The sequence below is a fragment of the Cydia amplana genome, chromosome 1 (genome assembly GCF_948474715.1).
Source record: "Cydia amplana chromosome 1, ilCydAmpl1.1, whole genome shotgun sequence".
Taxonomy (NCBI): Eukaryota; Metazoa; Arthropoda; class Insecta; order Lepidoptera; family Tortricidae; genus Cydia; species Cydia amplana.
Genome location: NC_086069.1, coordinates 14464420 through 14478002, shown reverse-complemented (window position 1 = coordinate 14478002; position 13583 = coordinate 14464420). Strand labels below are relative to the sequence as shown.

The window sequence follows — 13583 nt, the reverse complement described above, 5'->3', positions numbered from 1 at the left end:
CGGGCGATATATCTGTACCTAATTACCGTTTTTAGGGTTCCGTACCCAAAGGGTAAAAACGGGACCCTATTACTAAGACTCCGCTGTCCGTCCGTCCGTCCGTCTGTCACCAGGCTGTATCTCACGAACCGTGATAGCTAGACAGTTGAAATTTTCATAGATGATGTATTTCTGTTGCCGCTATAACAACAAATACTAAAAACAGAATAAAATAAATATTTAAGTGGGGCTCCCATACAACAAACGTGATTTTTGACCGAAGTTAAGCAACGTCGGGCGGGGTCAGTACTTGGATGGGTGACCGTTTTTTTGCTTGTTTTGCTCTATTTTTTGTTGTTGGTGCGGAACCCTCCATGCGCGAGTCCGACTCGCACTTGGCCGGTTATTTTTTCACAGAAGATAATTATTAAATACGTTATAACTTAGAACTCCCATATATTTCTAATTAGTTCTATCATATTTGTTAACTCACGGTAATTCATTTGTGTGCTAATACAAAAACATAACATGCATTTTTATTCAAAATAATAGTTTATTTTTTATTCAAAATAATAGTTTATTTTTGCATAGGTATATTTGATTCAGCTGAATGGACAATTGCTGTTAGATTCTGTGCGGAAAGAGAAGAGTCATGGAATGTATGGAGCCCAATACATTCCACGACTCTTTTCTTTCCGCACAGACTCTATATTAACTTCAACGGACTCGGCCAAATATATAGGTAAGGTAAGTACCTATTATAAAGGCACGAACAATTCACGCTACTAGTTTATTTACTCCATCCCGAGAATGCAACATAACAGAGTTTTTGTTTTAAGAAATATTTCTAGAAATTGCTCTACAACGGATACTGTGCGTATTACACTGTTGCATTTTTCTTAGAAAATGCAGCGGCTAAGAACCAAGTTTTACAACAGAAGAGATTTATTTACTAAGAGTATTTGCTAAAGGTTATTCCATTGGACACCCTTTACTGATGAATAAAAATAATCAGCGGATTTAGTTTTTATTAACTTTTCACCAGAGATCGCTCTACAGACTCCTTCTGCACCTATCACATACGTATAACGACATATATTATTTAAAAAGAACCCTTCTACTAAACTAAAAGCCATAATTTATATTCTACTTATAAACTCACTTGTGAGAATTTGCATGCTCGTAGTCGCCCTTTAATGAAGCGTCTTTGGATATCCACAAGTTATTTTCCACTTTATCGCCATGCATTTAAGGATTAATTTACAGCCATTTAATTACGAGATAAACTATGAATGACTCGACATTGCAGTCACGTGGTCACCACATGTAAAGGTCGACACCCTTTGCAGGGATTTGTTTTTCAGTTATTATTAATCGTATTGCTTGATGTTAAGGGTGATTTTAGAATAATTGTATAGTATCAGGATATGGCATCGAGACAGACAGAGCGGCGTTCCAGAAGTAAATTTTAATCAATAATCACAGGATTCCGAAGTAGGTACGCGATCTTTGTTAATGTATGAACATTGTTCAATTGAAATCTTTACAGTGCGTTACGTCAGTAATGTTAAATTACTAATTATTCCCTCTATTAAAAATACAGAAGTAATAGGTTCTATGAAAATTAACTGTGATCTAATATTTTATTTCCCTGCGCTACCTTGAAGCATTATAGATTGTTGTTGAAATATAAAACGGTAATAAATTAAAGAGAATGCTAATAATCCCTAGTTGTGTGTGCGGGTGGCGGGCGGCGCGGGTAGCTGCAGCCGCGCGGCCAGCTCTGCGGGCACGTCCAGGTAGGTGTGTTCCAGCCCGACCGTGAGGATGAGGGCGCGCAGCCGCTCCACCGCCACCGCGTCGCCCTCCGCCGACCACACCGTCACGGAGGAGCCCAGCGCGCGCGTCTCGCGCAGCAAGTCCAGGATCACCGGCTGGCTGTTGGATGCGAGGCCTGCGCGGACCTAACGGACGAATTCAGGCAATTATACATATAAACAGCCACTGCTCGGTGGTTAGTTGTTTCCATCACATTAATGGTTTCTTCCCCGCGCGGGAACGCAGTGCTGCAAAAACCTGGGTTTTACCCCCGCCAGTGAATAATAAAAATGTATCTTCTGTTCGTCTACAATTACAGTGCCGGCGCAATTTATGAACCGAGTGTGACAGCAATTCAAATAACGCACGAGAAAGAAGCATGGGTAGTAAACTCAGCTCAAGATTACTCACAGGGAACGTGATAGTCTGGTTAACTTTAAGCGCATTGACCATCCTCAGCATGGTCCCGATCTGCTGCCTCGTGTACTCGCCCTCGGTGATGTTGCCGCCGTACCGCGTGGTCCAGCCCACGGAGAGCACGGCGCGCGGGTGGTTCGATGCCAATTTGATGAACTTCTCAGGGTCCAGCGGCTTGGTCGTGGCGGCTACGGGGCCCGGCAGGATGTCCGCGTTCAGCCATAGGGGGAAAGTTACCTGGGGACAAACATACGTTGAGTTTATCTACATTTACCGGCTAATTCATTTTTCTAGCCTGTCACACTGACACCACGATTTGCAGAAGCACACAGAGCGACATAAATAGACCTGAACGTGAACGACTCCGTCTATTTTAGAGCTTGTTAGCACTTTTCCGGTGCCACTTAATCCTAAAACTGACTGAAAGCGACTGTCATCTGACGTTTCAATCCTGAGGGGAAACTCAGCATTTTAACCTGTCCCTCCGTCTGCCGCGGTAGATCGCCGTGTCAGCGTGCCATTGGCTTTTAAATACATACTATGAAATAGCTGCTGAAAGTAAATGTTACTCAATTGCCATAAAATGGATCGTAAAATAGGCAAGGGTGCTTAAACATTTCTAAACACAGTCTTACTCCTTGACGATAGAGTCGTGTCCAGATGCGATGCGTTCGTATCTTGAGGCCGTTGGATGATGATGATCACAACTTAAAATTTGCAATCAAAAACCTCAAACTTCACAAACAAAGTAGTGTAACTATATATTAGTTAGTAGAAGTTCAGATAGTTTAATAGAAAATAGAATAAGTAATGTCACAAATACCTGGACTAATTTCTCCTTTACAATAAGTTCATACCTTGCAAAAATATATAAATGTCGAGATTGTAGAGCAAATAACTATGAACTTTTTAGTTAAATCTCCCAGACGGCAATGCATCGCCATAAAACCAGGCGATAATAATACTTTTATTAAACATAAATTATATAAAAAATGTTTCGCGCCGCACTTGAATCAGACCAGTGGTCCTAATCCTGTGTCCGGAGAAGAAAGCAGTACCAGTAAAATGGAACTTAAGTATGTTACAACCTTTTTCTTTTGGGCGGTCCTAATACGCGGAAGCTGCTCTCGCGCACATGTAGGCATTCCAGTGCGTCGCCTTCCATTGGTATCACATTGGTATGAACTGGTAATAATAATGAATGTCCCACTGTTGGCCACTATTGGGCGATAGCTCATATCCTTAATGAGCGTGATAGGTAAAGCTAGAAGCTAGGTGTATTTACCTGCGGTTTCATTTTACCGAATACCGAATGTATCATTTCGCAGAATATACCTACACTTCTTATACCTAAAAACCTGCTTATATAGGTAAGTAGTTATAAATGTAAACCTAACTCAATTCGATCTTGCTTAATACAAACTTTAAACATAAAATCATGCTTTATTTAGTAACCTATTTGTACCATACCATGCCTTTGAGTCTCTATGCTCTTTTTAACAATCTTACACCTGCTCGTATCAACACCAGCATTTGGAGCTTTTGTTGATCTCTTATTGCACAAATAACTATTATCTGCCGTTTCAAATAGATGTCTCGTCTAAATTTCTTCAGGATGGAACGCGTATATCATGCCTGGTTTATCCCGATTCGCGAACACCCGCCCATTAATCTCCAGCATGCATGTCATCGAAGCTCACGGCTGCCGGATAATTCAGTTTGTTTTCATGTGTCTGCAATATTTGTTTCGGCGCCTTTGCCATGTAGGGTTATCGAACGGCAAAAAATGGGTAGGTACAGCGACATTTTGTCTTATCTTTAACACTGTAAAACTAGAATACTGGCAATTCAGTTTCTTGTGAGTTTCTTGTTTAACAATTCTAATGCTGAATGTGTAAAGTTTACTTGATGTTAAAAGATACGATTTGAGTTTGACTAAAGAGAGGCTAACGCAAAACAATTTGACATAAACAATCTTTATATTTACCAAATTTTTACAAACCTTAACAGGTTAAAAAAAACCATGACAACATGGTTTTATATATTTTCAGCAAGTACTTATAGGTATATCGTTAGGCCTGCCATACCTACCATCCATAGCAGTATAATTGTATAATACCTACTTAAAAAAAAAAAAGTAGCATTACTGAGGGATCTGACGAGATTTTTTTAAACATAAGTTACCTTATTACCTATATTATTTTCAGAGTATTGTGGGATAAAAGATATCCCCAAAACTCGTGCGATTGCCATATCTTCCATATCCTTTGTACTCTCCTAATTTTCTTAGCTTTACGCCCCTTCTTAAATCCTCTAATATGTACCAAACTTGAATCCTCGTTAAAATCTGGTCTAAAATAAGTATATTGAAGATGACTACTTCATTATACATTATTATTCTTGACATTTTTTTGGAATTAGGGAGCACTTACTTGGAAAGCAAGATCTGATCTCTTGCTAATTTTTTTCTATCCTCCTATGACGTGGTATGATCCTAGGACGTGGTATGTAAGCAATTTTTCGCTTGAGTTATCGCTCAAGCAATATGTTTAAAAGATTTTAATCTTGGCAACCCTAAGAAGTCCATTAAATCGACGAACCGACCGCACAAGGCGATAGAAGAATTAAGCCATCAAGGATTCACACGCCCTGTCATAATACCATCTGTGTGAACTAATATTATCATGCCATTAACTACTTTATGTCACATAAGCATAGAGTTCGTTTTTAACTTCAAATTTATCATCACAGCATGTCCCGTCTGCACCATAATTGAAGGATGAGTGATATAATTTTGTTATTATTATTCGAATACACGAATACTGAAAAGCATTAAGTGCAATAACTTGTTTACAATTAAATACCATAAACAGCCCCCTTAAGATTGAAAATTTTATAAAGCAGATTACTTTAAAATTATTTAAATATAATTTGACTTAGGTACATCGACTTAAATTTCTAGTTGCGTCTTTCAGCAGATGTATCGCACCCAAACAGGGTAAAAAAATGTTATACCTATTTTACATATAAAGTAAAAAATGTAATGTAATAAAAAGTAAGTACTTATGTGGCCTGTAATTTATTACCATCGTTCTTGAAAGTTGCCTATTTTTATAATTACCTACCTAACGGTCCGCCTTTCTTGTCCAGAATATTGAGAATTACTCCCAAAGTATCCTCTAGGCAGGATTAAAAAAAACTATATGTAACATGAGCAACGTACCGAATCATTTTGCGTGCTCATCTCAGGGCTTTTAGCGGCAGAGAAATCTCTCCGCGAGCAGGGCGAGCAAGGCGCGTCGGTGGTGCGAGCGTGCGAGTCCTGGCGGCACCTCGGCAAAGTAAACATTCACTTACGGTATGACGTCCACAGGCTCCACGCCACGCCCGCCGACTTCACATACATCAATTATGGCACTAACGCGTAGTGCATTTTAACTAATAAAAAACTAGGCAGTGCTCAACAAAGCATGTGTGTTGATAACGCTATGTGACAAAAACTATGACACGCACCTATGCACGGCGGCGTGCCATAAAGGTGAATTTTAGTGGGGCCAAAACTTTCAAACTAATAACTAGTTTGGTAATACCTAATACGTAGGCCCTTGGTAAAATACAAAACATATAGGTATGATACATTATGCTAAAGGCATATTTCGAGATGTAAATCATTTAGATTTTATCATAAAATCTCTAAATAAGGATACCTATGCAACACCAGCATAAAAATGGATGTATGTGCAATTTATCTTTGAAATTCTGATAAAGCAACTCACCTCAGGCTTACTAAACCGTGCTATTAAGTCCTGTGCTTTTTCAAATGCCTCGATGCTCTTAAAGTCCAACTTGACGCCCTTCTGCTTCTCCTTGGCGATGCCCTTGTTGTGCTGCGCCACTATGGACAAGAAGTCGCCGAGAGACAGGTCGGAGGTCGTGGCCGGGGGGTGCGCCATCACGGGAATGGGCGGGCCTTCCTTGCCGATCAGCTGGCCCAGGACTATGTCTGCTTCCAGCATCTGCACATCACCTAGGAAACATTTACAAATATGTGAATGCTATTAGAGTAAGCCATAAACTAAAAGTAAAGAGGTTTTGGATGCTAAGAGGTCTCCAAGACCCAGGTCATCCGGGTAGGTATAATAAAATAGTAAAGATAAGAGGATCCCCTATAATTTCACACGTCATTTCAGAGCGTTATATGCCCACCAAGATTACTTATTTGCACAACAAATTAACACAACAATCTATTCAACGCCTGTCAGTCTCATACATCAAGTAGAGCAATATTCTTTGTGACGTGTTGTGCGCGGTTTATCCAAGTTCGGAGCCGTTATGGGGACTTTTTCTACTTTTTGTCTAGCGTTGGCATTTTAAATGATTAGTGGCATATATCAGTATAATGACTATTAGCATATGATACCTACATGAGATTAATTTAACATATGGACAGGCAGACAGCGGGAAGCGACTTTGTTTTATACTGTAGTGATGGCTGTTAAGTTTGTCACGGTGTTTCACTTTGATATTCTTGATATTGGAGGGCAATAAGTTTATAATTTATACTCTTGTGGCCTATTCGTAAAGTTAAAACCGTTATTTCACTACCTACAGATTAGTGCGAGATTATCGCAAGGCGTTGCGATTGCGCGATTGTGGAGCCTATATCTGTCGCGCTAATTGTAACAAATGCTTCGGGGAACGCGCGGCCACTGGAAATGCTATTTCTGAGATGCAGGCGCAAACCATAAGATGTTATTCATTAATTAGAGTATGTAACTACAAACCAGCTGAAAAAATACCTATCTTCGGCGAAAACATTCATTTGTTGAATACTTTTCAATAAAACACTTTGGTGTTATTGTAACATATTCATATTAGGTAGGTATACAATAAAATCAAGATATAAATATTTTAAAGCGCGTCAGTGCCGAATTAAATACGAATTTACACAAGCTACCTACCTATTCATTGTAGCAATGAAATATTATTTAAATCTGGTTCGAGTGGATGTTATTGTATCGGATGTTCTGCCTTGTTTGTGCATCGGTCTGAATCTGTGTTGTATATACCGGTTAGAGCTTGTGTTCATTTTAACCGGTTCCAGATTTGCAAGGGTGCAAATGTGGAACGTGGAACCGACTACCTCTTCGAAAAAAACTCATTTGTTGGCGATTTTGTATATTTTTTTGGACGTTTTTAGCGCTGTTTGAGGTAATCTAGCTCTTACAAAAACCTGAACATTTAAAGAAGCAAAACGTACAGGCACAGGTAATGGCACCTAATATTGAACTCATACAAACAAATATTCATTTAGGATCAAAATCCAGACAGGAAAATGTCGAGAACGTTTGTATGGAAAAATTACCACTAATGTTGTTTTAATACTAATCGCCGAATCTTTCTGTTTGGTCTACACAATGTTGTGTAAACTACACAGCGAGCGCGGCGTGTCGCCTCGCGCTAAACTATTGCTGCCTGCAATTAGTTTATGATTATGAAAGCTTTAACACGGTTTGTTTTAACCAAAATATCAAAATACCAGCAATCAACTCTGTTTCCAGTAATATTAGTATTCTTAGCATCTACCTACCTACTTGCCTTCTGTTACAAATAGCAATCGTATCTGGGGCCACGGTAGTGCCACCGCCAAGACGAGCAAAGCGAAGCGCAAGGGCACTACCTACCTTTTCTCGAAGCGCTTCGTCGTTTTTTTGAACCCTCTTAACTTGGGTTTGGATTACTTATACCAGATAAACAAAACTCTCGGGATATGATGTCAATAGTGGACTTATTAAGCATAAAAAATTACAATTGTATAGCTCTTATACTTTGGATTTTATGAATGTCTAAAAAACCCCGATTTCGTCACTGACTCATTCACTCACTGTTGATCATCAAAACCTCTAGGGTACTTCCTGAAGTCCTAGGAAGCTGAAATTTGGTATGTGAGATAGTATTAGTCCAAAAATAACAAAAAAATTCAAAAACTTGAAATTATTAGCCCCTAAGGGGGTGAAAAGGGGGGTGGAATTTTGTATGAAAAATCGATAACCGCGGAACCGATTTAGTTGAAATTTGGTATGTAGATAGTTATTGTTATGGGGAAGGATATAAAATAGTTTCAACCCCAAAATCACCCCGTAAGGGTGAAAAGGGGTGGAATTTTTTTTTTTTAACTTTTATTTATTTGTTTACTTTTCCTATTTTCCACAACTTTTTGTTGACGAGTTTTTTGAAACTTTACGGGATCAAATTTTTCTTCCATGTGATCAGGTATTCGTGGATATAATTGATTTTTACAGGTTTAATAGTCATCTGATGCTTTAGATTGCGTTTAATAAGCAATAAATGATGATTTTTGTTGCACTACATGTTTTATTTTTATTATACCTAATCCAAATTTTTCTTCTAAAAAGTAGGTAACTGGTTTGTCGAGGGATTTTGTATCAAATCCTGGATTTTTTTCATAATTTTTTTATAGTCTAGAATGCTCAATAGGTGACCAAAAACTAAAAAAATATTTATATTTAAGATATTTTGAGCCTTGCCAAGATAAGGGTTAAAAAAAACCGCATCAAAATCCGTTGCGTACCTAGTTTTAAAGATCTAAGCATACAGACAGACAGACAGCGGGAAGCGCCTTTGTTTTTATACTATGTATGTAGTGATGATTAATACAACGTGATGGTGACTAGCAAAAATTTAAAGAGAATACCTACTTGTAAAAAAAACTTACTCGCTAACGCGGCTTGCAAGAACGTTTTATTATTAACAGCATGTGCCCAGGTAACGGTGGTCAGATTCTTCAAAACTTCTTCATCGCCAAGAACGGCAGATCCTGCAACAAAAACACTTCATTAAAGACACTGCCACTTTAGTAAGTATTTTAAGCACTGGCAACATTCGTAATGTCAATGTCAAACTAATATTTCAATCAGCTGAGCTGAGTGAGAATTTGAGAAACCGAGAACAATCCCCCACTTGTTTTGTGAAAATTATTGGATAGGTATAAAGAAAAACCATACGGTATTGTTAAAGTTATTGTAATTTGACTTACCTCTTTCGTCTGCCGACATCCTATTAGTAAGTAAGGTAATTGCTAAGCTACTACTACTCTACTCTAAACTATTTTATAGTATTTTGTTTACACAATGACAATTCACATTAGGTACGTATTATGAAGTGACATGACTGTCATTACTAGTGATGTGACAGTGACACGGAGCAATTGAATATCGATATCGATATAATTATTGTAATTTTATAGGGTGTATCGTAATGTTATTTGTAAATAGGTACCTACATATTTATTACCACCTTTTCAGACTTACCTACTTATTGCACACGTTACGACTTACGAGCAACAAAATGGAAAATCGATTAAGGGGCGGGGGCTTTTAAAGCGCTCGGTTGTTTAAATGCGATAAAGGCAGCGTTGAACGCATGCGTTAACGGATTCACGGTGTGTCAAGAATTTAATATAAAAAAGTGATGTACCGACTATGGTTTTGGCTGACTAGCCGACTAATCGGTGCCCGGATGGCCGATTAGTCGGCCGACTAGTCGGCCAAGTTCATGATCGTTACTTCACGATAAAGATTACATTCGTATGGCAACTGTAGTAGCTTTATTCAAGTTCGGATGCATTATTAAAACATTTTTTTTGGTCCTTGCGTCGTCGGGCTTTCAATATCAACTGAAAGATGTTCCCTGCTACTGCGATGATACACCTACATAATTACCTATACATGAATTTAATATGAACACAAGCACATTTTGTACTCTAAATACGTATTTGAATAGAATGGGCATGGGCCATTTGATTAATATAGCCTTTTTATTTCATTTATGTCCTGGTTTCTGTAATTAATAATAGGGCGACTAATCGGCCTTTTTGCCGACTAGTCGTCGACTAATCGCCGACTACAAATGTGGCCGGGATAGTCGGCTTTCCCGACTAGTCGGTACATCCTAAATAAAAACATCTCGTACTGAGATATTGAGATTTTTTCTAATTTCTATATCACTTTTTGTAACATTTTTCATAGTCGTGATATGCCAGAAGTTACCTGTTTAGAATTCTAGATCAGGGCATTATAAACGGGTACCTAATGATTCTCCGAGAAACTTTTAGCAGATTATCGATTCGCCGACAATGATTCGCCGAACATCGTTTCGCAGAGTCATTTATTTGTAAATGGAACTTTTGGTCGACTAACGTTACGTAAACTCTTGGTTCACATACAGTTCAGTTCGCTTGTGTGTAAATTAGCTGAACTATTATCGGACGATTTCCATTTGGTAGAGTAACTGTTTCGTTTAAGCAATGTTTAGTCGAATAACGTTTCACATTATACATATAATTTTTTATTTTCGCAACAGAAGGATGATATAAAATATTATATTTTTTTAATTAAATGCGTTAAGTAGGTATACATATATGTATATAAAGTAAGTTACGAAGAAATAGCGAATAAGTAGTGTCAGACTCGTCGTAAGGCTACAATTGCACTACATCAAATTGGTGGATTTCGGGAGGAAATGCTTGAGTTACTTTAGAAAATACCGAAATCATAATACACATGCCTTTAAAAATTTAGGAGTTCCGTCAATTCCTAATGGATTCCAACATCAGATCAGAACCAAAATTATTATGGGAATACCACGAAGGTAACTTACTCAAATCGGACCATGGGTGCCGGAGTAATCGCTGAACATATTACTTAAAGTAAATCATCATCATTATCATCAAAACAATCATCATCATCAGGTACACTTACACTTCATCAAAATATTTGAACTCTCACCTTAGTTTATAACTATTTCGATTAAAATTTAGTTCTTTCTTCGGAAGTGTGATGAAAAACATTGTGTGTAACTCCGGGGGTAAGAATATTCTAAGTTCTGCTAGTCAATATTAATGCCAAATGAACATTCGACCTATTGTGTTTCGACCAATGGTTTCTCGGGTAATTATGAAAGTTACTAATTGATTATTCTACGAATAGTAAATATGCGTATCAATGTTCTGCTTATTGACTTCTCTCGCAAACGACTATTATGCGTAATGAGATTCGGCCAATCGTTACTCTCCCAAACAACCCGTCGGCGAATCGTTGTCGACGAAACAAAAATCGGCGTAATTTTTCTCGGAATATCAATAGGGCACCATTATAAACACCTTTGAAGTTGTGTTTTCCATATTCAGAACCAATTTGCTAATCTATCTACTCATACATTTGGAACTAGTACAAATCTTAACGAAAATAAGGTTCAAAATTAAAAGATATTGTAGTTCTGAGTTATTTCAGTTTAAATTTTATTTTGGTGTATCTACTGCTAATTCAACCAATCCTTTTGAAGTCACTTCGTTAATGGTTTTAGCTCGGGCAGGATGGTGTAAGATTACAAACATCGATTTAGGTTGACTTCAAATTTTTAATACCTATAGTTGTTGCGTATTGTGCGGATCCATGTAGGAAATGCCAATTTAAAATTTCGTTAAAATAAATTATAAGTCACTAAATTACTTTCTGATAGGTGCTAGATTGTTCTACTAAATTTATAATAAACAATCTGGCTAGAGCACCGTAACATGCCAATTCAGTCCGAAACTTTATGAGTGACGATCTACATGTGTTCTGAGATCATCCGGAAATGCCGGATTTAAGCAGCCCAACCCATATTTAGATTATTTTGGACTAATATTTTTAAAGCTGAATGATTAATAGATCAATCACCAACGAGAGTTTTTGACTGATTTCGATGAGGGTTTTGAAGTACCTATACCTACAGATTTTATGAGAAAACGGTACAACACCAATTTCCAACGTAAAAAATCAGTCCAATTATTAGTGCATTTTGTTTTTAAAACACATTGTTGTGAGAGAGAAACACTAAAATTTAAATCGTATCAAAACCGTATTTTTGAAATGATTTTATCTAAAACACTGGAATATTTATCAATTGGCAAAGGTATATGCTATTTTTGTACGAATATCAAATAGCAAACATGCGTATCCGTACATCCGTCTACTTGTCGGTTTTTGATAAGGTGCGTCTAGATTGGCCGACCAAATGCTCCCCGAATGCGTCGCCAGCGCGCATGTGGTCATTTCTTATGATTTGGGTCAATCCACACAACAAGAGTAACGCAAGTCACCGTTTTATGACTTGAGCAATATTCATAATGCAAAAGAACGCGTTAATTTGTATCTAGATAAATGTTAATTAATTATAAGTCGTGGCTCCAATGATGACCCATTTCTTGTATTATTTTCATCATAACAGAAATCTGACTCCCATTATAATAGGTACCTATAATAAACTCCGGTATATTATCCCAATGTGAATAAGGGTTTATGAGTCTTTCTAACAATTCTAACTAATAACTAAGCCTAAGGACGACAAGCCGTTTGGCTTCATTCAATGTCGTCTTTTGAAATTAACTCTTATTCTCTAAATTTGGGGTTTATAAATCCACGCTACCAGCCTACCAGTGTACATTAGTGACTGCCAAAGTGGCCAAATATTTATTCTTAGTCACTTTTGTTACTACATATAATAAATAAGGATGTGTTCCGATCTTCCGATATATTTGTCCATTTTGGCGGTCACTATCTATATGATGTTGACTGTACAAATGATTTTATACCTAAACTATTTTAATTCCGCTCTAGCAGTACCCTTTAAGTCTTAGGTACGCGATGTTCCATGGATAGTCAATTCAGTTTGACGCCATAAGATCATATCATCATTAAATTTTGTTTAATAATAGAATTACGTTAATTGGCTAGTTACTATTTCCGGTAAAACAATTCCTATTTAATAATAAAAATTAACGAATGCAACTAACCTGACGCTGCCAGAAGGACCAAAATTTGTAAGAACATGTTCACTTTTGTTTTAATTTTGATGTGTATCACTTAAGATTTCATATTCTGGGTGTCACCGTGTCGCTCGTTGGTCTTGCAATAGACGCTGGACCCAGAGGCACCTGTTTATTGCTAAATTGACCAATTGCCATTTGACAACTTGATTGCGATGGATGTGCTCCGAGATTGACCAAGGACTGGGGGAAACGCGTCATCTCACTATCTGCGGTATCTCTCGACACTATGTCTTCCCGTGTTTTTTACTTATACCTGTCATCTTTATCTGTTACAAAATACCTATTGTTGTTGATTTATCAGGAGCGACGATTATACCAGTTAATTTTATCAATGTAGTCCTATGCATTAAACTTGACATTGAATTTATGTATAGCAAATATCTAATATCAGTCAGTGACCTTGCCTTGATAGATATGCATCATTTTTCTGCAGACAAACATACATTTAACTTGTATTTTAACGTTAGTGAAGCACGTA

At 37.5% G+C, this 13583-nt stretch overlaps 1 protein-coding gene across 3 annotated transcripts; it reads right to left on the bottom strand.

Moving 5' to 3' along the window:
* Positions 1 to 995: 995 nt before the first annotated feature.
* LOC134648461 (protein FAM151A) lies at positions 996 to 13267 on the bottom strand. 3 transcript variants are annotated; one of them, XM_063502985.1, is made up of 6 exons: positions 13070 to 13224; positions 8951 to 9052; positions 5991 to 6241; positions 5438 to 5536; positions 2209 to 2451; positions 996 to 1943 (listed from the first exon to the last, which is right to left on the bottom strand). In XM_063502985.1, exons 1-6 carry the CDS (start codon positions 13104 to 13106, stop codon positions 1707 to 1709), a joined length of 969 nt encoding a protein of 322 aa, XP_063359055.1. In that variant the 5' UTR covers positions 13107 to 13224; the 3' UTR covers positions 996 to 1706. The 3 variants fall into 3 exon arrangements, with proteins under 3 accessions (XP_063359055.1, XP_063359069.1, XP_063359062.1); XM_063502999.1 differs by lacking the exon at positions 8951 to 9052 and having other exon boundaries at positions 13070 to 13267; XM_063502992.1 differs by lacking the exon at positions 5438 to 5536.
* Positions 13268 to 13583: the final 316 nt, after the last annotated feature.